The sequence below is a fragment of the Peromyscus californicus genome, unplaced genomic scaffold (genome assembly GCF_007827085.1).
Source record: "Peromyscus californicus insignis strain IS unplaced genomic scaffold, ASM782708v3 Scaffold_21__1_contigs__length_65335640, whole genome shotgun sequence".
NCBI classification, from domain to species: Eukaryota; Metazoa; Chordata; class Mammalia; order Rodentia; family Cricetidae; genus Peromyscus; species Peromyscus californicus.
In genome coordinates, this window is record NW_026294514.1 from 45087758 (window position 1) to 45111991 (window position 24234).

At 40.3% G+C, this 24234-nt stretch overlaps 1 protein-coding gene across 1 annotated transcript in view; it reads right to left on the reverse strand.

Moving 5' to 3' along the window:
* Positions 1–24234, reverse strand: part of Man2a1 (mannosidase alpha class 2A member 1) — a 175639-nt gene that overhangs the window by 80140 nt on the left and 71265 nt on the right. The window contains exons 7-12 of the mRNA XM_052750223.1: positions 21408–21594; positions 16848–17025; positions 11337–11539; positions 6680–6862; positions 2990–3104; positions 1622–1692 (exon numbers count right to left, since the gene is read on the reverse strand). Coding sequence (XP_052606183.1) covers positions 1622–1692; positions 2990–3104; positions 6680–6862; positions 11337–11539; positions 16848–17025; positions 21408–21594 — 937 coding nt within the window. The remainder of the gene's footprint in view (positions 1–1621; positions 1693–2989; positions 3105–6679; positions 6863–11336; positions 11540–16847; positions 17026–21407; positions 21595–24234) is intronic.

Here is a 24234-nt window from a genome sequence, read left to right on the forward strand (position 1 = left end):
TAGCTACCAAATAAAAACTAGATTTTTAAGACAAAAAATAAGTAGGTGTGGTCACGACATTCTCAAGTACAAAAGAGAGGCAGAAACAGACCTCGACAATCAAATTACAGAAGCGGCCGCAGCGACCTTTCTCAGGAGTGTCCCATGAAGAGATGACAGTAGATATAAACACTGCTTAAATATAAGCTACTCAGGGGCATCTTTGACCAGAAGCCTTAAAGATTCCGTCTGCGCTAATCCACAAGTAAAACCCTTCTCCATCACTATAAGAGATGCAGTTCTACCCTCCTTCCTCTAGCTAAGGGAAGGCTAAATTACCTATGTCCTGCCCAAGGCCCAGACTCTCCCTCGGACCCGCTGAGACCCCAGCCTACAGCAACCCACCACAACAGGCAACCAGGGAGGGCAGAAATGACATCTGTCAGAGTCACTTGTTGAAGCACTTAGGATCCTTAGGGCCAGCAAAACCAAAGATCTTCCCAGGTCAAAACAGAAGATAGAAAAGAAGTTACTATGGTTATTCAAGCCAAAAGGCTTCTTAATATAGGATAGCTAAGAAGCAGACATCTAGCAGCAAACACATTCAAACATTATTTCTTTTAAAACAAAGAGAATATTTTATAATTGATGATTCTTCCCAGGCCATTAGCCTTCCATACTCTGATCTGGCAGTAGAAGATTTAATGACCTCAGCAGAATTTCTGAGCACCCAAGTAAGTAAAGAACCCCTATTTCTTCTACAGTGCCATCTGCATGAGTCTCTCATTACTGAAGAAATTCAACAACCATGGATTTGCTGAGTGCTTCATCAAAACCTCAACATCATGAGCACTATAAATTGTCTCTAATGCTACTGCATTTATTTTCCACAATTTTAATAAATCATACTTAAGTTAAAAATCATGGATTAACGTAAAAAAAAATTACCCTTCAACTTGCAAGAGGTAACACTAAGTTTCTTAATTAAAATATAAAAATTAACTTATGTCGTGAAAAGATACCACACGCCTAGGTTCATGGGTAGTAACTGAGGGATACTTGGTCAGTAAACACAGAAGGGTGAGAGAGGCCCAGATGCATGTCTTTATAAATCACAGGCAGCTACTAGTTACCCTGGCTTTTATTTAATAAACAACCCGACTGTTTGCTTCAGTGGACATCACCAACACTGCAGTCTAATGAGCAACGGGGTAGTTTCCCAATGAAAATTTAAGAGAAGAAACTGTGATCTTCCAGTTATTAAATTCTCTTTCTTTAAACTAATTAGGATCTGGGATTAATGAAAATCAAGAAGCTTCAGGAAAGGCCAATGCAGAAATGCAATAATCTAAAAACAGTATTACAAAGGTAAGGAAATGGTTGGACCACAAGCTACATATTTACCATCCCTTTACTTCCATTTATAAAAATATTACAATCATAAACACAGTAATCACTGAGTCAAGTTAGTTCTGAGCACTGAATATGACTGTCATGGAAGAAAACATATTTCTTCAGAAAAAAAATTTAATTGATTTAAAGAAAAACTTCCTTAAAAATATGTGCTGATTAAAGGTCAGAACCACATGAACAAAACTTGCCAGGGAGGTGGCAAAATGTCTGTGAGGAATTAGAGACTTACCTTGGCTCCTTTGCACTCAGTTCTATTACAGTTTTTGTTGGCAGAGAATCTTGTGAACTTTGATTCATATCCTGTAAGAAAGGCACGGTGTTTTTACATTTCACTTTTAAAAAGTAACCATCAAAATGAGCTAGCCAATACTACCTTGCAAAAGGGTTGGAAAGAACACAATAAGAGGACAATAATTCTCTTTCAAAGTATATGAAGTATGTCAAAAATTCAAAGCAAATCACCCAAATTTGTGTATGTGTGAGAGAGACACACAGAGACAGAGAGACAGGGACAGAGAGACGAGAATATCAGCGTGAGCACAGCACGCACACTGGGGCTGAAGTCCACAATGGTGCAATGGGTTGCTCCATTTTCTAACTAAATAAATCTGAGTGCTAGAGGAAATTCTCCCCAAATCTTTGCATCCTGTATCTCATATCCCTTAGGAAATACACATCCACTTCTTGTACTTTTTCACTTTAAAAAGAAAATTTGTAATCATGACTTGATTACAAGCATCCATCTAAGAAAATATTGAAGCGGCATCTCTAATTCCAGATGTATAAATTCAAATTGCATATAAGATTCCAAATCCCAACATTCATAAAAGATACTAATGATAACTAAGTTACAATTTTAAATAGCCAAGTTGTCAAGAGGAGGTGTAGACGGTGGAAATCAGCCATCTTCTCAATGGCTTTTCCTGGATGAGGAGCCACTTGGGCCTTTCGATACTTTCTGCTGTATTAACTCTCTGCTCTCCAAGGAGCAGCATGAGCTGTGGCGTCTATCACCACCCTATTCACAGATAATGAAAATGAACTAGGAAAACTTCCAAGGCCCTCAAGGTGAGGTCCCAACAGAGGCAAATACATAATCTTCTACTTCTTTAGACTCTGTATCATCGATGGACATGTCCCAACACTGTCCACATCACTCAATGAACCTATCCTGACACCAAAAGACCCTCAAAATCAGTTTGATCAAAAGCAAATTAGGGGTTGAAAAAATTCAAATATCAAGAGGTTTCTAATTATAGCCAAGCAGAATAACTAATTATAGTGCCGGTTGCCTTCAAATGAGGCAGTGTCGGAAAAGCCTATCATCTATTTTACCTACTTTGAAATGAGTTCCCTGGGTCATTGCTCATGCTAAGATGTGGGCAGAATGAATGACATGCGGAAATCACATGCAAACATACCTATAGAAGAGAGGGTTGAACATGCAGACATTTGCATCAAGTGATAAGAATCCTTTAAAAATGGACAAAACAATTCTTACACTGTAATATTATTTTAACAGAGCTCCTCATCTCTCTTCTAATCCAAGAACAAAAGAACCCAATGGCTTTTACAATCATAGAAGAAATCAACTAACCATCTCTAAGAAGGTCTCAGAAGGGTAAGACTGGTACATCTTTTTGTCCTTTAAAATGAGAAGAAACGCAGAATCCCCAATTATCTTCTCCAAAAATTTTAATGACTGGAAGAGTCTGTAAAGCAAAATTTTTTTTAGTTTGAGAACTCAAAAATCTGTATATATTTTCTTTTTTTTTTTTTTTTGGTTTTTCGAGACAGGGTTTCTCTGTGTAGCTTTGCGCCTTTCCTGGAACTCGCTTTGGAGACCAGGCTGGCCTCGAACTCACAGAGATCCGCCTGGCTCTGCCTCCCGAGTGCTGGGATTAAAGGCGTGCGCCACCACCGCCCGGCCTATATTTTCATTTTTAAAACAACGGCCAAACCAACACTATTTCCATCTTATATTCACAAAGCTAAATACATAAAGATTCTAGAATGAACTAGCATGTTTGCTAGCATTTTGCAGCAGCAGCAAAAAAAAAAAAATCTATAAAAGACTCGGGCATGGGTACAGTCTCAGCATGCAGGAGGCTGAACCAGTACGATCACCACAAATTTGATACCAGCCAGAAATACAGAGTGAACTCAAGCCTGAACTATACAGACTTTTTCTCAAAACAAACAAAAATCTCTAAGTCAATTATGAAAAAAAAGACTTGTTTTGGCAGAACATGAAACCTTAAGTGTACATTATCAATAGTATTAACTAAATAGACTTACATAGTAAATCTATAGCATTTATAGCAAAATCTTATTTGTACCATTATCCAGATAAATTTCTCGGCATGTACACATGTCTGCCCTTAGAAGTAAGTGTTCTCATCAGACCAGATAACTGAAGGTAGTCTAGTTAAGGAAATAATTCCTTCAACGCACACTTGTTTCTATTAGCTGCATGGCTATCTTTATCAGACAGCTAAACCTGTAGAACAAGAGCCATGTTCAACAATCGCTTAAACTGAACACAGATCATAGCATATTAAAAAGTCCTAATTAAAGTGAGTTAAAGGCACCATTGATGTTCACATCTATCCCATGCACACAAGGTGTCCTAATGAGACCAGCACTGAAGTAGAGTGGAGCATTCCCCAAACAGCTCCTCATGATACACCGAAGCTGCTTTGTCTAAAACAGAGTCAGATGAAGCACAGTAAATAAGTTCAGGAAACACAGGGCGGTACAAAATTGTAAACCTCCCGTCAATGGGAGACTTCTCCGTGTCTCTAACATCCTCACGTGAACTCATCCTATTAACACAGAACAGGGTCCAGAGAACATCCACTCGGGGGGTCTTTCTGTTCATGGGCATGGCTGCTGTTTAAACAGCTGGCACCATGTCTGTCCGTCAACAGTTTCTTCTGTCCATTTGGACTCCGACATTCACTTTTCATTCAGCTTTCTCTTGCTACTATAATTACAACATAGGAGAGACTGAAAGACTTCTCAATCTCTACGTAACTGACTTCTTCCCTTCTCCATCAGCCACATTATCTACATGTGCAGCTAAATATCCATCACACTGTCCAAGGCCACTTCATTTGTTTCCATGTCATGATTAAAATTAACCCTCAAATGGACCGTGAGGCATTCTCTTCCTCCATCTTAAACAACCTGGTCTCCAGAGCAGATTCTAGGGCAGCCAGGGCTACAGAGAGAAACCCTGTCTCAAAAAACCAAAGATAACAAATAGGCAAATATTTGGCTACTGCTGAGACCACAGCTCTCAGACTTGCCCTGGGGGAAAGAGGAAGAAGTTGGAAGGGCCTGAATCCTTCCGGCATTGCGGAGTTGGCATACGGACTGGGTGATCTCCAGACTTTTAAATATGACATGAAAATAAACAGGGCAGGATTACTCCTGCTTGGAATTGCTCTTAGCAGCCATCAGTCCCTCACTGGCACAATTGTTCCCAGGGACATGCCTGCCAACATCTGAATGAACAGCAGTCAGCAGTGCGAGTGTAAGACAGCGCACGCGAGCTAACTGCCTCTTTGTCTCCAATTCTCTAACATGTGTTTGGAAATCTCTTTCCTCAAAGTGTCTGTGCTAATGACTTGATAATTGTTTACGACTTTTCGGTTGAAGTGTGAAGTACTGGCAGAGTAAATTCACAAATGTCAAGTACAATTGGAAAATTACTGTGTCTTTCCACCCCCTCTAACAAGCAGTTCTGTACGGGCCTGGTTTATTAAGCTGCAAGTATCAGAAACCACATCAGGGACCTACTGTTGGCCTCCTCCAAAGGTCACCAAACAGAACGTGGACAAAAATTCAATGTCCTGTGGTCAGGTACCTTTGCTATAGTAGCCGGATAACACAAGTGGGTAGAGCAGGAGCATGGCTTCCACTGCCCTGTGTGTCCAAGACTCAGAAATCCTTAGGAAGTCCGAGGCAAGAACAAGGCCAAGCAGGTACTGCCCTTGCTTTCCAGCTGCTTCCAATGAGAGAAGCACTGACTCCAGCCGCATTAATGCCAGCTCTGCACAGAATACGTTCAGGAAAACGTGCTTCTCATGAGAAAACTGAGGAGCTAGTCAAGACACTGCCTTAGACATAGTTTTTTGAAGGACTGAAGTCAGTAGTGAAGCTTTACAAATATGTTTCCTCTTCGTTTCTAGAAAACTAGATAAAATACTGTAAATAAAAACTTTAGCGCTTGGTAATGTTGATGGCAAACCAATTATTTAGTATTGATTTGATGTGCTCCACAGACTTTCCACCTACAGGAATAGTTAGACAACAATTCAAGTTTTAAATGTATAAGAACATCACAGCATATATCTGATGATTTTAAAACATTACAAAGTAGAGCATCTTTTATGCCTATTTCTTAGCACAGAGGATTAAACTAAAATGTCCCAAGCATGGTAGATAAATTCTCTACCACTGGATTCTACCTCCACATCCCTACCCAACAAAACGATGGTAAGAAAATCTCGATGAAACAACAGTCTAAATACAGTGAGACAATAGGTAAGATGCCTTATCCAATGTGAAACCCTCCCTGAACAGATCCCCATGTCGGGTTATCCAAACTGCCATGATGATAGAGATCTCCACCACTGAAGGTCAGCTTTTCTGTTGCTGGGAAGCACTGGTTAAAACGATTTCAGCCTTTCCAGGCCAGTGTACACACAGCTTCTAATTCTTTAGTTATATTCTTTAATCTAAAAGTTCTTTAGAAATAACTAAGTCCCTGCTTCCTCAGTTGCCTGAGAGACCCTCCGTGAGGGAGATCCTTCACCTCTGTGCCCCAGCCGCCATTCTGCCTCCCTGCTGCTTTTATCATCCATACACAACTGACTTACTCCAGTCCTTCCTGGTTAGCCGCCTCTCAGCTCTCTCCTATCAGTGTCCCTCTAAGAGTATTTCAAGCAGCCAAGAACAACTTGCTATGAAAGAAAACAGGATTGAGCTGCCTGATAAAGAAGATAACCCGACTGGCAAGCTGTACTTAGAAAAAAAGCAGGGTTGGCTTTAAGACAATGCTTAACGTCTGGAGACTGAAGTTGGAAGCTAGGGCTACCGTGATGCTTCCACAGTGTTCTGGCAAACCTGGTGATGTTCAGTTATAGCAATATATAGAACAAACAACACTATGTATGTGATGTGATACACTAGCAGCTTCATCTCCAGACACACACATACGTACACAACTGTACGGCTCAAAAAGATTTTACTTGAAGCTGTGCTTCTATAATTACATTACCTGGTACCATAATCCACAACCACCCAGTCTTTCGAGGTTCCTGTGATGGCATCATGATGTTGAAACAGTCCTAAGTTCCTTCTGGCTTCTGTCAGTGTTGTGTAGTGCGGTGATGAGAGAAACTTATTTATCTTGTATTTCTGAGCTTGCTTCAAGGCCAAATAGTAAAGAATTTCAGCAGTCCTAAGTGTATAAAAGAGTCATTAATATATTTTCTGAAACAAACATTTTAGCTTACAGTCATTGATGCTGTTGTTGTTGTTGCTTTGATATTTGAGACAGGGTCTTACTATGTAGACCAGGATAGCCTTGGACTCATAGACATTCCTATCTCTGCCTACACTTACCACTACCCCCAGTGGTGCTGGATTTAACAAATACACTACCATGCCTGGCTCACTGATGATTTTCAAATGTAGTATTTTAAAAGAAATATACAATTTCAATGCAAATTCTTTATATAGAAGAAACCAGTGATAAAATTTTCTATGAAACCAACACAGTACCTGTCTACTGTATTTAAGTTCTCAACGACCAATGACTACTGTGTTTACAGTAACCCTGGAAAGAAGCCAGAGTCTGTTGGTAAGAAGGTAGGTCCAACTGTACATAATACAGTGGGAACAATGAAAGCAGGCAGAGTGAGACTGGGCCTGGTGTGAGCTTTTGGAACCTCAAAGCCCATCCCCTAGTGACACACCTCCTCCAACAAGGCCACACCCACTAATCCTTCCCAAGCAGTTCGACCAACTGGGAACCAAACATTCAAATCTATGAGCCTATGAGGACAAACTACCATGAAAAGCAAGTAAGACAGTTGTTGTAATGAACTTTTTTGTTTTGAGTTTTGTTTTGTTCTTCAAGACCAGGTTCTACTCGGTAGCCCAGACTGGCCTCCAACTCCTGCAAATCCTCCTACCTTGGCCTCTTGGGTGCTGGCCCAAAGCACTATGTCTGTCTTTTTCATACGTTTTAAAGATTAGAATGGCTTTGGGACAAGAATGTGAGCTTCTATAGCCCATTTCTTAATTGGACTGTTGGGCATTTTGATGTCTAATTTCTTGAGTTCCTTATATATTCTGGATATCAGTCCTCTGTCAGATGTGGGGTTGGTGAAGATCTTTTCCCATTCTGTAGGCTGTCGCTTTGCCTTGTTGACCGTATCCTTTGCTCTACAAAAGCTTCTCAGTTTCAAAAGGTCCCATTGATTGATTGTTTCTCTCAGAGTCTGTGCTACTGGTGTTCTATTTAGGAAGTAGTCTCCAATGCCAATGCGTTCAAGACTACTTCCTACTTTCTCTTCTAGCAGGTTCAGAGTAGCTGGATTTATGTTGAGGTCCTTGATCCACTTGGACTTAAGTTTTGTGCACGGTGATAGATATGGATCTATTTGCAGCCTTCTACATGTTGATATCCAGTTTTGCCAGCACCATTTGTTGAAGATGCTTTCTTTTTTCCATTGTGCACTGGATCAGGCCCTCCGAATGGGTGAGACAGTTGATTGGCTTGATCTGTTTGGGAGGCATCCAGGCAGTGGGACCAGATCTTGTGCTCATTGCATGAGTTGGCTGTTTGAAACCTGGGGCCTATGCAGGATTGTTTGGCTCGGCCTGGGAGGAGGGGACTAGACCTACCTGGACTGAGTCTACCAGGTTGACCTCAGTCTGTGGGGAAGGCTTTGCCCTGGAGGAGATGGGAATGGGGGGGGCGTTGGGGGGAAGGTGAGGGGGACGGGAGGGGGGAGAACAAGGGAATCCGTGACCGATATGTAGAACTGAATTGTATTGCAAAATAAATTAAAATAAATTAAAAAAAAAAATTAAAAAAAAAAAAAAAAAGAATGTGAGCTTATGGTTTTGAAACATTATGCTTCATAATGGGTTTCTTTTAAAATGTGTTTAAAGGCAACATGGACCAAAAGGCCAAAGAAGAGTCTACATAATAAACATGTTAGAGAGAATGGATGAAGTCATCTTAAAAATGTATCAATATTCAGGAAAAAAGGAGACATTAGAAATGCTTTTTTGTAAAAAGCCATGAGCTATCTAAATTGTAGAAATACGGAAAAGATAGAAAAAAACCACCATTTCAAATTTCTTTTCCAGACTCATGCCATGGGAATGAACAGGTCAGAGTTAAACAAATCGTATGTATACCCACTGGCATCCATGGTAAACATTCCTGCTTTGGAAAACAGTAAACACACTAGACCAGTGCTTCTCAACCTTCCTAATGCTGCGACCCTTTAATACATTGTAGTGAGCCCAATCGTAAAATTATTTTGTTATTAATTCATATCTGTAATTTTGCTACTTTTATGAATCATAACATAACTATCTAATACTGATAAGTAATCCCCTTGGGGGTTGTGACCCCCAAAGGTTGAGAACCATGGCACTATAGGGCTATCTCAAAATATTCTACTAAAGATTCTGAAATGCTTCTTTTCCCTTGTGTGTAATATGTGCTAGGAACTAACGGGGGCCTCAAACATTTTCAGTAACACTACAGCACTATGTCAAACTATCAGGTCTATTTTCTTCATTATACCTTTCTATTTCTATCTACACTTTACAAATGAGAATGGAATATTACTACCAGACAATAAGCTTGTTTTTACATAAATTAATATACTCAAATTCAAAACTACTGTGTACTTTTTGCTTTGTCATAAAGCATAATTTAAAAATACATTCTTAGTTATAGCCACTGAGTTTGAATATATTTCATAAACACTTTATGAAATTTATTATATTCACTAATATATTCACAACTCTCTGCCATCAGAAAATAAATAACACTTAAAAATCACTAATTCATTAGTATAAATCTTTATACTATTTATTCTACTTTATCATAAAAAATTTATAATAACAGTGATTACTTTATGGATATCTTTTCAGTATATGAAAACTATTTTATAATAGTGTAAATTTAATACATGTAATAAATATATTATAAATATAAATACTCTTCTTTCATACCTGAGATATTGTCTTAAAGAAATTCATGATTTTTAAAAAATGTCTTTCTAAAGTGTATTGATAAGACACTAACACATGGAAGAGGATGATGGGTAAGATTTAATTTGATTTTAACAGCAAGACGCAGCTTGGAAGGGCTGGAGAGACGGCTCATTGGGTGGTTCGGAGCACGAGCTGCTCTTCCAAGAGGACCTGAGTTCGGCTCCCAGTTCCCAGCACCCACAAGGCAGCTCATAACCATCTGTAACTCCAGTTCCAGGGGATCTAATACCTTTTTCTGGCTTCCGCAGGCATCAGGCACACACATGATGCACATATATATACATACATGTAAGTAAAACACACATATACATAAAAAAAAACAAATCCTTTTTTTTTTTAAAGACCATCATGAAAATAAATTTCTCAACTGGGTCACAGGTGAAGGGGAAGAAAGACGTAGGCATCTCAGGGTAGTTCACTTCACAGATCGTCCGCCTGTGGTTTCTCAGAAAGCCGTTTCCTAATGTGACCATATGTGGCTAGAGGCACGTGGATAAAATGCAGACTCCAGCTCTCAGGCACACGGGCCACATTTCCAGTGCCCAAGTGTAACAGCCCTCACAGTGGACATCACAGAAAGCAGAGCTCTCTGGCAGTGACTGAGAGCCCCACCTGACCATGCTATCTCAGGCTCTTTTCTAGCCCCACCTGACCATGCTATCTCAGGCTCTTTTCTAGCTCCCCCTGACCATGCTATCTCAGGCTCTTTTCTAGCTCCACCTGACCATGCTATCTCAGGCTCTCTTCTACTGCCATCACCACAGAACCAGCTGACTTATTCAATCATTTGCTTGTCCGACCAATTCTCCTCTCTTTCAAATTTTGTTCTTCTAAGCAGAAGAACCATATCCATAGAAAGGTACTTAAAATGCACCAGACCTGACATGGAGCCTCTGAAGTTCTCCCACACAGAAAATACACTCATGTTAGAGCGTGCACTCAGAGGCCCACTTGCAGCTGCTGAGAAGTCCTACGCACTTATTTGACTCTAACAGTTCAGCCTGCTAGGTTACACCTGCCTGCAGATCACATGGTCGTACCACCCACTATCAACACAGAAGCAATACAGGAAAATTAACTAGAAAAATACAGGATACAAATCGAAGAAAACACAATCTAATAAAGTGTTTTTCCCTTAGAACAAAAAAAGTGTGATAATTTGATTACACTATAGAGACATATTCTGACTGCATTAAAACTTTGTAATTACATTAAATATATAGCACCACATAAAGGATGTATGCAAAACTCTATTAAAATGCTGCAGTTGTTAGCATTCAGACCCGCCCCTGGCCCGCCCAGTGCCCTGACAACGTCATCTTACGTCATCCTCTTTAAGAGAAAGCCCCTCCCCCTTCTATCTCCCTTCCTCTCTCGCCATGAGGTAGTGTGCATCACCTCCCTTCCTTTTCTTTCCTTTTCTTTTTCTTCTTCTCCTCTCCTCAGACCCTGCCCGTTTTCTCTTTCTTCCCCCCCTTCCTTCCTCCCCTAATAAAACTTTCCCCGTGAGTGCCGCGTCTGCATGGTGTGAGTGACTTTCCACCGCGGCTCCACCCGCCAAGGCCTCTCTCCAGGCATTTTACAAAAATGGCGGGGTAAAAGAATAAACAGAGTTTTTCAAGGTCTGGTACCTTAAACGAGATTCCACGATTCGATCCATTCGTTTGTAGAAAGGTCTGGATGTGAAGTAGCCGCTCCAATAATGATCATCCCGGTCAGCGTAGGTGAAGAAGTCTCCACTCACGACAGGGAACAGGGACTGGCTACCCTTCTTCTCCTTTGCCCCTGCTTTTTCCAGTGCATCAAAATAATCAGACAAAGTTCCAAACTGAATCTAGGAAATAAAGTTTAAAAGAGTTGTGTTTCAATTACTCATTTATATCTTAAAGTGATTACTTCTTACACAGAAAGGAAAACTCAGTAAGTATTTAGGAAGAGTTTTTCCAGGTTGACATAACACAAAGGTTACATTCCTGAGTGAAACATGGGGAGTGGAGGATGCCAGGTATACTCATGAGTGAAACGTGGGGGTAGATGGTGTCACTGACTCGGGTACACTCATGAGTGAAACGTGGGGGTGGAGGATGCCACTGACCCCTCCTCTGACTTGCACCACAGCCCACATTTAACTAAGAGAAAACGTGCCTACCTAAGCAGTTTAAAGAAATACTTAGATCTACAAGTCTATAGACCCAAAAACCTAGAAAGGCTCAAAGTGTTGAGGAATTCAGAGTGAACTAACTCTTAGACAGGACAGTAGTACAAATTTGAAAAGTGCAAAATGCTCTAGAAATCTGGAAACATTTTTAGCCACTCGGCATCTCACATACCACACTTCTCCTGGCCTCTATTCCTGTGAGAGAACGGAGAGGCTTCCAGAACAACAGGCCATTCACAAAGTGGACCGCCCCTGAACTGAGCAGAAGTAAGCAGCATGAACGACAAGACCTGCGAGGCTGGTACCAAAGACCCGCCAAAGCTGGAGAAACAGACTGAGACCAGACAAGAACACTGGAAGAGGCAGCACATGGGGAGGGCTGGGTATCCACCACACTCCACAGGGGTCCTTGTCCACTCACTGCATGAGACACGAAGACCTAGCAGAGGACCCACAAGAAGGACGATTGAAAGACCTCAGCAGCTTGTCAAGAAAAAAAAGTGAGAAACAATGAAAATGAGGAACAGCTAGAGGAGGGTCTCGATCTGATGAAGGGGTTCCAACAAATGCGACAGCAAGCAGCGAACATCCACACACAACTAAAGTCATCAAACAAATTTATTACAAGGTTACTAGATAGAACGTTAAACTACAAAGCCCAACGGCACTTTATACACAGAATATATCAAGTTCATGATTTCAAAAAGTTGACTGCATTCATCCAGAACCACAGACACAATACAATTCTAACAAGAGAGCCAAGTTTGGGGCAGGTTTTTTGTTTGTTTTGCAGAAATTAAAAGGTTTACCTAGACATATACAAAACTACGAAAGACTATGCCCTGCGTATCCTCACAGGCCAATGGTTCTCAACCTGTGAGTCACGACCCCTTTTGGGGCTGAATGACCCTTCTACAGGGGTCGCCTAAGACCATCAGAAAACACAGATATTTACATTAGATTCATAACAGTAGCAAAATTACAGTTATGAAGTAGCAACAAAAATAATTTTTTGGTTAAGAGGCACCACAACACAAGGAACTGTACTAAAGGGTCATAGCATTAGGAGGCTGAGAATCACTGTCATAAGCAAAATTCTAAATCTTGATCACACCGTTCACTGCACTCTATTCCAGAGATGACTGTGGATCTAACTCTGAAATGCACAAAGTTTAAGCTGGAGGACTAAGGCAGTGTGCAATACAGATACCTGTATGCCCATGTTTGTTGCAGTGCCATTTACAACAGCCAGGTTATGGATTCTGCCTTAGATGTCTATCAATGGATGAATGGAAAAGGGTATGTGGCACATACACACAATGGATTATTACTCAGCCATGAAAAAGGAGGAGAAGGAAGAGGAGGATCGACATCATCAACGACCATCCTGGACACAAATGGGTGGACCTGGAGATCATCCCAATAAATGAAATCATTCCGACTCAGAAAGTCAGAGAAACAACTGTAACGTTTTCTGTCCTGTGTGGACTCTGAAAGGAAAAATAAAATGGAACTAGAAAGGGGGTTAGCAAAGAGCAGAACGAGACTCTCAAGAGGAAGAAGCAGAGATGAGTATGGATAACATGAACACAACACCCGACATACAGGTATGAAAACACCACAGAGGAATCGATCATACAGTGCAATAAACACACACCAAAAGAAAAGAAGACATGACAGCAACTGACTTGTGTCCAGGGAAAGGAAAACTAAACAACCAGGTCTAGTACTATGGCTTGGCTCTGGAGTTCCCCAAAGGTTCAGCTTGAACACTGGGTTATCTGGAAGCACAGTAGCAGGCGACGGACTCTTAGGACCTATGTAGAGGAAGCAGCTCACGGGGTGTGCTCTCCAAGGCAGAACTGGGACCCTCAGCATCCCTCTACCATGCCCTCCAACCGTGATGTGTAGCTGCCTCACAAGGCCAGAAACACAGAAACAAGGAACCAAGACGTCTGAAACTGTGAGCCATGAGAAATCCTCCCCATGTTTAAGATGTTTCTCTTTGGCATCTGCCACCCAGACAAAACGCCTAACACATCTACTAGAGGATGCAAATAGAAGGTGGGGTGTGGAGAGATGGCTCATTGGTTAGAATGCTAGCTGCCCTTCTAGAGGACCTGGGTTCAGTTCCCAGCACAGACATGGCAGCTCACAACCTTCTGTAACTCAAGTTCCAGGGGATCTGACACCCTCTTCTGGCCTCCTGGAGCATTTCATTCATGTAGTACACAGACACACATGCAACACCCAAACACATAAAATAAAAACAAATAATTTTCAAAAGAATAAAAATGCTAGAAAAGCCAATTCTGGTAACACGAAGTCTCATCAACATGACTGCTTGAACATGAGCTGAACAAGGACAAGAAGACACGCAAAGTGGATGGGGAAAGACCCTACACAAGGAATGACAGACAGTTGAGAAATGCTGAGAGGAGCCAAATAGTCTTTCAATACCTATGGCCAATACCTTCCATAGCAAATGGGCAGTCCTGGAAACGTATACACAAGTAACATTATACAGACTGAGCAGGTTACATTTAAGGAGATATATGTATACATAAAAATATATATACCAACAATTAACTTGAAAAAGGGGTCATGGATCTGAAAAAGCAAGGATGAGCATACAGGAGGGTCTGAAGGGAGAAAAAGGAAGGAGGAATGATGTAATTATAATCTCGAAAAATAGAAGAGGTAACTTTTTCAAAAGGAATGAAGAGGGCGGTTGAAACTCAAACATCATCTAAAAGAGAACAGGCAGAAACTTGTGATTCCCGTCCTCAGAAACTCAAGAACAAGGGATGGGAGTGAGAACTCAGGGTGTTTCTGCAGCAGCTGGTGCTAGGTGGGAGGGGCCCTGAGAAGCTGCTTTGGGGTGTGAGTCCTAAGCTGGATGATGGGTGATGCTTACAAAGAAGTCTTTTAAGCTTAAAAAAAAAATTCTCTGCATACTTAGAGTTTATACAATTTTCTGTATATGATATTTCATTAAACTATTCTTAAACTTGCTTTAATGAGCATACAAGAAAAGGGAAAATAATAAAATTATGACCTAATTCGTTAGGGTCAAGTAGGAAACTAGACTAGAAATCGTTCCCAAATAAGATGCATTTAGAGGGCTGGGGAGATACTCAGTGGATAAGGAAAGCGCCTGCCACAGAGCATGAGGACCTGAGTCCAGATCGCCAGCACGCACATAAGAAAGCCATACTTAGTAGTATGCACCTATATACCAGCACTAGGGAGGTAAGACAGGTCAATCACTGGAGCTCACTGGTCAGGCAGTTGCCATATACATAAATTCTGGGTTAAGTGAGAGACTCTGCCTCAAATAATAAGGTGAGGAGTGATCAGGGAAGGTACTCAATGTGAACCTCTTGTCTCCACATTCATGCATACAAAATAAACAAACAAGCAAATAAAAACAAAAATGATGCATTTAAAAGTAAGGTATCTTCACACACCCTTCTCTGATTATGTACAGCCTCACTTTTGAGGATACAGACTTACTTAAATACATTTCCTTTGCCCAACATCATACCCTTGCAAAAATAATTGTAAATATTTGGGATAATTTTTTTTTAATTTATTTGAGGGCTGGAGAGCTGGCTCTGTGGTTAAGAGCACTGGCTGCTCTTCTAGAGGATCCAGGTTCAATTCCCAGTACTCACATGGCAACTCACGACTCTTTGTAACTCCACTTCCAGGAGACCTGACACCCTCCCATAGACATACATGCAGGCCAAACACTAATGCACATTTAAAAAAAAATCATTTACATGGTATTATAAAAATTTACTTAATTCCTGCCACATAAACTATGATCGATTATGAATTTTTAAAACTCTCTACATAGAGACAGCACTTCCTCCCACAGATCTACTGTGCTGTGGGTGGATATATGACTATAACAAACACATTGAACTTCCTTACATATGGTTTCTAAAATGCATTTGAAACAAGACTTTGCTGACCACATGCAGTATCTGTTCAAATTGAAACTTACCTTAAGTAAAGACTGAGAAAATCCCAGCCTAACCAGATTCATGTTACTAAATAATTTCTGATTTCTGGTATGATAATAAAACTATGATTACAGCTTTAAACAGAATTCTTATCATTTAGAGATAACACTCTAAAAATGTTAAGGATGAAACATGGCACCTGAGATTTGCTCCCAAAAGATGCCAGAGGACAGACACATCAGAAACAAGAGTGGCCGTGAGTTGATGAGTGTTGGGACTGAGCTATAGCATTGAAGAGAAGGCAGCTACCTCTGCTCTTTCCAGAATATTTTAAATTTTCCACAAGTTAAAAAAAAAAAAAAACAGTAAAAATCACAAGCAAATGATTATTTTGAAGATCCTCTCACTTAGGAAAAATGCAAGTGTATTCTCTGAACACAAGACACTTATAAAACTCACGACAGGGGCTGGAGAGATGGCTCAGAGGTTAAGAGCACTGGCTGCTCTTCCAGAGGTCCTGAGTTCAATTCTCAGCAACCACATGGTGGCTCACAGCCATCTGTAATGAGACCTGATGCCCTCTTCTGGCATGTAGGCAGACTACTGTATACATTAAAAAAAAAAAAAAAAAAACCCAAAAAACTCACGACAGCTCATTCCTAGCAGCCAGTCACATCACTACATCACAGGATGCAACTGCCAGAAGAAAACAATGCGCTTTCCATGCTATGAATAAAGCGGACATCCCCAAAAGAGAGACCATGACTTAGTAGGAACACATTTTTTTAAATCACGTGAAAGTAACCCCCCTCACTAACCGCCCAAGCACTAAACGTCCTCTCGTGGGGAGAAAGGATGACTTCTGGAAACAGAATCACAGGATATGGTAAATCTGTATTTGTGGGTAAGGGCAAGTTCCTGGGATGTAGGGCAGAGGTCCTGGATGTTGTGCTGGGGCCTCATTTAAGGATGGAGGTTCCACTTCAAAGACATCATCAAGACCCTCTCATTACCTTCACTTTAAGTTGGGGCTGAGAATTCATGTAATTAAATAGTTGCTCATAATTTCTATACTGCAGATCCCACTCTGTGTATTCACTATACCGGAAGTCGTCTCCTAGAGGAGCCAGGAGAACTTTAGTTCGGAAAAGTTTGGACTTTTTCCGGTACTGATCTAGTAGCATTTGAGCCCTGTGAAAGAAAAGGGGAAAACGTGAAAAATTATACCAGGAGAAAGCTGACACTGTACCTCAGTAAAAAGGAAACTTAGGAATTCAAATGTGTATTATATGAAAAAATATCATTGATTTTAAAAAATTAGATAAAGTGACATATATACGACAGACTTTCCCCATCACTTAATGTCTATTTTAAATGACCACAAATTCTTATTGTAGGGAAACCACACAGTTTTCCAATAGATGTTCCTTTGAGAAATCACAGCGAACTGAGATACTGACATCATCCTGGAACCAAGCCCCTTCCTTGCCACAGCATTAGACACCAGACAGCCCGCAGTCACGTATAGGAAGATATCGGGTTTCTCAACTATAGATCAGTACTGAGCTTTGCTCTACTTTAATATTCCACTCTCAAACTTAATAAAAAAAATTCTAATAGTCTGGTAAAACAGAAGAAAGCAAACTCTGAAAGCGATTAAAAGGTATAAATCATAACCCATAATATTTTATGAATTTCATGTTTTCTTTTACAAAGGGACACCCACTCCCTGCACACCTGCCCTCAATATGCCATCACTGTCAGCTGCCCTTTTGATCAAGAGCTCATGCTTGGAAGCTGAATTAGCTATTCTGGATTAGCTATTCTACCCTCTTCGGCTTCGAACCATGACTCCCAAGACCAGCCAAACACGACGTGCTGATGTCAGCAGCTTTCACACTTCAGATTCAGTATTCTGGAGACACACCTTTGGGGGGTGTTGAGTTGGGGCACCATTGAGAAAACAGGACGATAGGCTCATGAAATGAAATTAAATAAGCACATGACCCCAGAGTCATTCAGTGTGCAGAAAGTCAAAGCTCAGGAAACTAGTGTTTAAATGATAAACATGATTTTTTTGCCGAGTATTCCAATTTTCACTTCAAAGATTATCCAAAAGTAAATTCCAATTCCCAATATAAAACTTATGAAGGTACCTCAAAGAACATCAATAAGAAGTAACTTATGAAAAATAACATTTAATTAAACTTAGAATCCCATATGGACTTTCTGAAATTTATAGTCTCTGAAACTGCTTTGCAAATAAAATTTTAGCAATAATTTAGTAGCTTGATAAGTAAAATATAACCATAGTGATCACATATAATATATAATTCTTAGTTTTCTGAGATTAGCATTTGGTGAGATATTTAATCTTTGTTACCAAGTCCATAACATTTCACATTCCCTAAAGATACTTTTAGATTATTACTTATAAATTCAAATGCACATGAACAATGATATTAACCACATATAAACAGAACTTCCTCTCTAGAAAAAAAAGAAATAAAAAGAAAATATAAAAATAGATAAAACATGTACTATGGATGAGCACCCAACCTACATTACTGAGGCAGCCATAATTTTTTTAAAACAAAAAGGGTTGACTGATAGATGAAACAAAGCTTAAATATGCATGGCTTATAACAGAGAGAAAAGACAGTATGAACACTGGCATGCCTTTACCTTTGACATCCTTCATAACCTGTGAGCCCAGTTGAGAACAGCCAGCTACTACTTTATCCCTCGAAGCATGTAGTAGACACTCAAGAGATGGATGGATGACTGAACAACTAACTGGCCAGCACCACATTTGAAGGCATGTAGCTACTATTTGCTCATTACTTACTCCATGCTAACAAATGTCAACTATGTCCATAACTCTAAGATTATCTGATATTCAATGAAAACAGGCGATCTAAAATACAATGATAGGTCAAAATTTAAATTGGTGGATGCTATTCCCTCTTTTGCAAATTGGAGGAAGGCAATGAACCAAAACTATCAAAAGATGGCACCTGTCTATTACAATTAAGTCTAGTTTTCTTTAGCTAATTGACTGGGGGAAAAGATGTCATGAAGCTAGCTGGCATGCCTATATTTGATTTCTTCTTATGACCAAGTTTAAAAAAAAAAAGACTGCCGGGCGGTGGTGGCGCACGCCTTTAATCCCAGCACTCGGGAGGCAGAGCCAGGCGGATCTCTGTGAGTCCGAGGCCAGCCTGGACTACCAAGTGAGTTCCAGGAAAGGCGCAAAGCTACACAGAGAAACCCTGTCTCAAAAAACCAAAAAAAAAAAAAAAAAAAAAAGACGGTATATGTATATTAAGTAACCAGCAGAGTTCACATTTCAAAAAGTTTTTAAAACTCTACACAAGTACTACATAGATCATAGATTATTCTCCCACATCCCCTGAGGAGCCTGGAAGTAACTTGAGAATCACTGGAACTCAGAAGTAGGTATATTTTTGGAGGGACAATCTGTGAAAGGTTACACAGTAATGCAATTACACAAAATGTGTTTTGTCGCTAATAATGCACCTCTTCCAACAGGCACCTTCAGCGGCACCAAGACCCCAAAGGGGACCTCCCCAACTGAAGTATCTGGCTAGCCTGAGACACTGTGAGCACCTGTACATACAACTGCTTGCTACATGGACAGGTCGGCATCACTCATCACCAGTCTTCTCTTTCCACTACAGCCTCTGGTAAACATTGTTGGGAAATATTATTTTAAGGTGCGTTACTTTTGTTTATGTTGCATTTGTTTAACTCTGTGAAGCTGTGTTACTGTGCCTGTCTAAAATACCTGATGGTCTAATAACAGCCAATAGTGAGGCAGGAGAAAGGATGGCTAGGGCTGGCAGGCAGAAAGAATGAATAGAAAGAGAAATCTTGGAAAGAAGTAGCCAGAGAAGGAGGAGGACATCAGGGGCCAGCCACCCAGCTACACAGCAAGCCACTGCGTAAGAAACAAAGAAAGGTATACAAAAATAGAGAAAGGTAAAAGCCCAGAGGTAAAAGGTAAATGAGATAATTTAAAGTTAAGGAAGGCTGGCTAGAATCAAGCCAAGCTAAGGCCGGACATTTATAATCAAGAATGAGACTGTGATTTATTTGGGAGCTGGGTGGTGGCCCCCAAAAGAAAAAAAACAGCTAACAACAAAATGAGCACAAGCTCATTCTCAAAGGCCTGACCAACCTCTCCTAGAGGTACCCTAGACCTGGTCATTATCACAACCACTGTAAAGTGAGAATCTGACAAAACAGAGCTTCACAGACTCAAGAGGGCTGCCCCAGGCCCGTTACAATGATGTATGCTCTCACTGGCATATGTCCCTTATGACAAGGACTCCATCAAGGTAAAATGACCCAGTATCACTTTCTCCCTCCCAAATATTTTTAAAATATTCTTTCAATTTTTGAAATTAAAATATAATTATATCATTTCCCCCTTCATTTTCTTCCCTCTAACCTTTCCCATACAACCTCCCCCTTGCTTTCTCTTAAATTCATGGCTTCTATTTCTTTAATTGTTGATCTGTTCATGTGTGTGTGTGTATGTGAATATGTGTGTGTATGAATGATCTGTGTGTGTTTATCCTAAATATATAGGAAACCCTGTAACTGCCACCTTACTAAACTACACATTTTTAAAAGTAATTTTCAAATACATAGATATGATACTACATAAATCCTAATTTATTTATGAGATTAAGCACATATAAACAGAACTCCCACCTGGTGTATGTACTACCATATCAGTTTATTTAAAAAGTTACTCAACTATTCCCATGTAACCTCCCCCTAGCTCTCTCTCAAATTCATAATCTCTATTTCTGATACATATATATGTACATCTATAAGAAATATATACACATAATGTACTAATGTATTACACATCTCTCATTTTAAGTGTGAGAACTGAACCTTATAAGGCGCAAAGTAAGAAACTATAGGTAACTTGAAATGAGAAGTTTCCTTCACTGGTGCATTGTTTTCTGAAGAATTGGTCCATCCTTATGACTTTTATTCACATGTTATTTAAATATAAATCATTCTAATTAAAGTCTTCTATAAGTCAAAAACATCAGAAAGATGCAAAGATGTGTATTCATCCGAGCTGTGCATAGTCACCATTACTGAAATTGTTATTAAGGTAAGACATAATTATACTCTTCATGTGCTCCATTTCAATAAATGTGTTTCTGCAGTTGTGCTGCTTTTCTTACCAATTTGTACAATGGGGACCAAAAGTCTTATTATCAACAGAAGTATATGAAATCAATCAAACACAGTAGAAAGCCTTTATAATGAGTATAAAGGAGATGGTAATAACAGCATGTTATAGGTTAGCCATTGTATATTGATCTACCACTGTTCACTTGCCATTAAATTATATCAACTAAAGGTACGGTTGAGGTGCTGCCATTTTGAAGCTGCTTTAGATATGGTTTAAATGAATAACTTTGAGTGAGGATAATGTTGGCTGCCAACACCCACTTATTCGATCCTTCAGCAACTCAGAGTAGCCACAGTGTTCTTCGTGTCTTACAAAACACGTATTTTTATACCTGCTTTGCACATTTCCAGGAGATATTGCTTCTGGTGGGACTCCCCAGGGACAACCATATCTGCCTCCAGGAAGCCGTTTAAAATCAAACTGGCAGCATATTTTAGGGTCAGGTCCACAAGTGTGAGGGATATCATAGCTGTAGAAGGGCATCATGTGGCACAAAATGTCTGTGACAGATCCAAGATCTAAAATAAAAAGTCAACATAGTTCTGTTCACCAAATTGTTTCTCCCCAGAACTGTTCAAATGCCATTACTTTATACAAATCTAGGTAACGCAAGCTGTGCCCTCAATCAGCAGTCATTTTTATACCCCAGAAGCATTTCACAGCCACAGCTGAAGGAAGTTCTGTAGCTCACCCTCATTCACCTCTTCTATCTACTAGAACTGAAATAGAAAAGTCCCTGATGAACCAGCAACTGCTGACCTGTAAGATACAACCTGAGCAAAAGTCAAAGTTACAGCTGGCTCATGCAAAATCATGACCTTGTCTGCCCCGGGCTGCCAGCTTCTGCTACATCTGTTCCTAGGGACACACTGTGACAGCTACATCAGCCAGAGAGGCTAGGTGAGAAAAGGAGTAAGAGGAGAGCTCGAGAAACAAAGAAGAAAGGGTGGGCGAAGAGGAGGGAGCCCTGGACAAAGGCCAGCTCCCTACAGCAGGAGAGATACAGAACACTGCAAAGTTCATGGAGTGTCTCCTGCTGGTCCCCGGGAATGAGTCAGTGGCATTTTCCATCACAAAAGGTACACAGGAAAGGGGAATTTCCAATATGGAAATTTAAGGAGATCTACTGATAGAGGACGGTGCTTTAGTTAAGACCTCGATGTCAGCATGAGACTGCTGCCCTGAACAGTCAGAAGCAGACTTCCAGGTGGACTAGACGTTTGTGAGTATGATGCTGCACTTTAACAGCCCTCTCCTTTTATGTGTGTGTGTGTTTCCAGCTTCTACAATGGGTATTGCTTCTTTAATAAAGACAAAGCAATCAACACATTTTTAACAATGAAAATAACTGCTTTATTAAGAATAAAACACACATACAAGCTCCACATAATTTGAAAACATCTTTCAAGAAGCCACATTCTCAAGCCTATCAGAGAAGTCCTAACCAGTTTTAAGCACTTCCTTGGCAAACTTTAAACTATTCAAAAACCTGTGTTTCTGCTATGCCCTGCAAGTGTTAGTGAACTACACCCCCAAGTATGACACTAAGGACAATGGTCTCTGACACTTGATGCAGGCATACAGCCTGTCACAAGTCCCAAAAGTGGTGGTAATAACCTCCAACGCTCTTCTTTTGATCAAGACATGGACCATGTACCTTTCCTAACACCCACCAATCAGCAGCTTCTTTTACATAGTTCAATATTCTGCATCTGGTTGTGTCTATATTGTCCTGATCAAAATATAATTTCCTTATATACAGGATATTTTCTATATTCTGTACTAGCTGTCATAAACATATAAAACTACTCAATAATTTCTTGCCAACTTATAATTCTAAACAACTTGAAACATGCCAATTATTTAAGCAAAGCTTCTTCAAATTAATTCTTTGTTTTTCAGATTAAGATGTATGGTGTCACACCATACATAATGTAACACCCTGCAAATTCTGGGCCCCCCTGCATGGTGAGTTTTTCCAGATAGATAGATAGATAGATAGATAGATAGATAGATGGATGGATGGATGGATGGATGGATGGATGGATGGGTGGGTGGGCGGGCAGATGGACGATAGTTTCTAAACACTTGGGCACAGACTACTTGGGAACCAAGAGTGAGGTAGTCAGTGGCCTCCTCACAGCCTCTCAGCAACAATATCTCAGCATGGAAGTTGGACTGAGCCACACTGCACTAGGGCAGAAGCTCCAACTTCAGGAACTACACATGACCAAGTTCAAACTTCCCCAAATGTCTTCATGAAGCTAAGTTTCCATTTCTTTAACACAGAGAGAGAGAGAGAGAGAGAGAGAGAGAGAGAGAGAGAGAGAGAGAGAGAGAGAGAGAGATTAAAAATAACTCGGTGGGAGGTAATGATGCACACCTTTGCTGTGGATATCTGTATGCTGTGGATGTGGTGTTCTGATTGGTTAATAAATAAAGTGTTGATTGGCCAGTAGCCAGGCAAGAATTATAGGCAGGACAAAGAGAGAGGAGAATTCTGGGAACAAGAGGGCTGAGTGAGGAGATGCTGCCAGCCACCACCACCACAAGAAGTAAAATGTAAAGATACCAGTAAGCCACAAGCCACGTGACAAGGTATAGATTTATAGAAATGGGTTGATTTAAGATAGAAGAACTAGATAGCAAAAAGCCTGCCATGACCATACAGTTTGTAAGTAATATAAGTTTCTATGAGTTTACTTGGGTCTGAGCGGCTGCGGGACTAGTGGGTGAGAGAGATTTGTCTTGACCGTGGGCCAGACAGGACCAAAAAAACTTCAGCTACACATCTTTAATCCCAGTACTCAGGAAGCAGAGGAAGGAGGATCTCTGTGAGTTTGAGGCCAACCCGGTCTACAGAACAAGTTCCAGGACAGGCTCCAAAGCTACATAGATAAATCCTGTCTCAAAAAGCCAAAAAAGAAAAAAAAAAAAAAAATCAGGAGAAGCACAAATAAACAGCTTAATGACGGGACTCAAAAAGATGGAAAAGCATGAACAAATCAAATCCAAATCCAGTCGATAGCAAGAAATAATCAAAATCAGAGGAGAAATCTGCAACACAGAAAGAAAGAAAACAGAGAATCAACAAATCTCAGCTGACCCATAAACAAGATTGACAAACCCTTGGCCCAACTAACCAAAAGAAAGAGAAG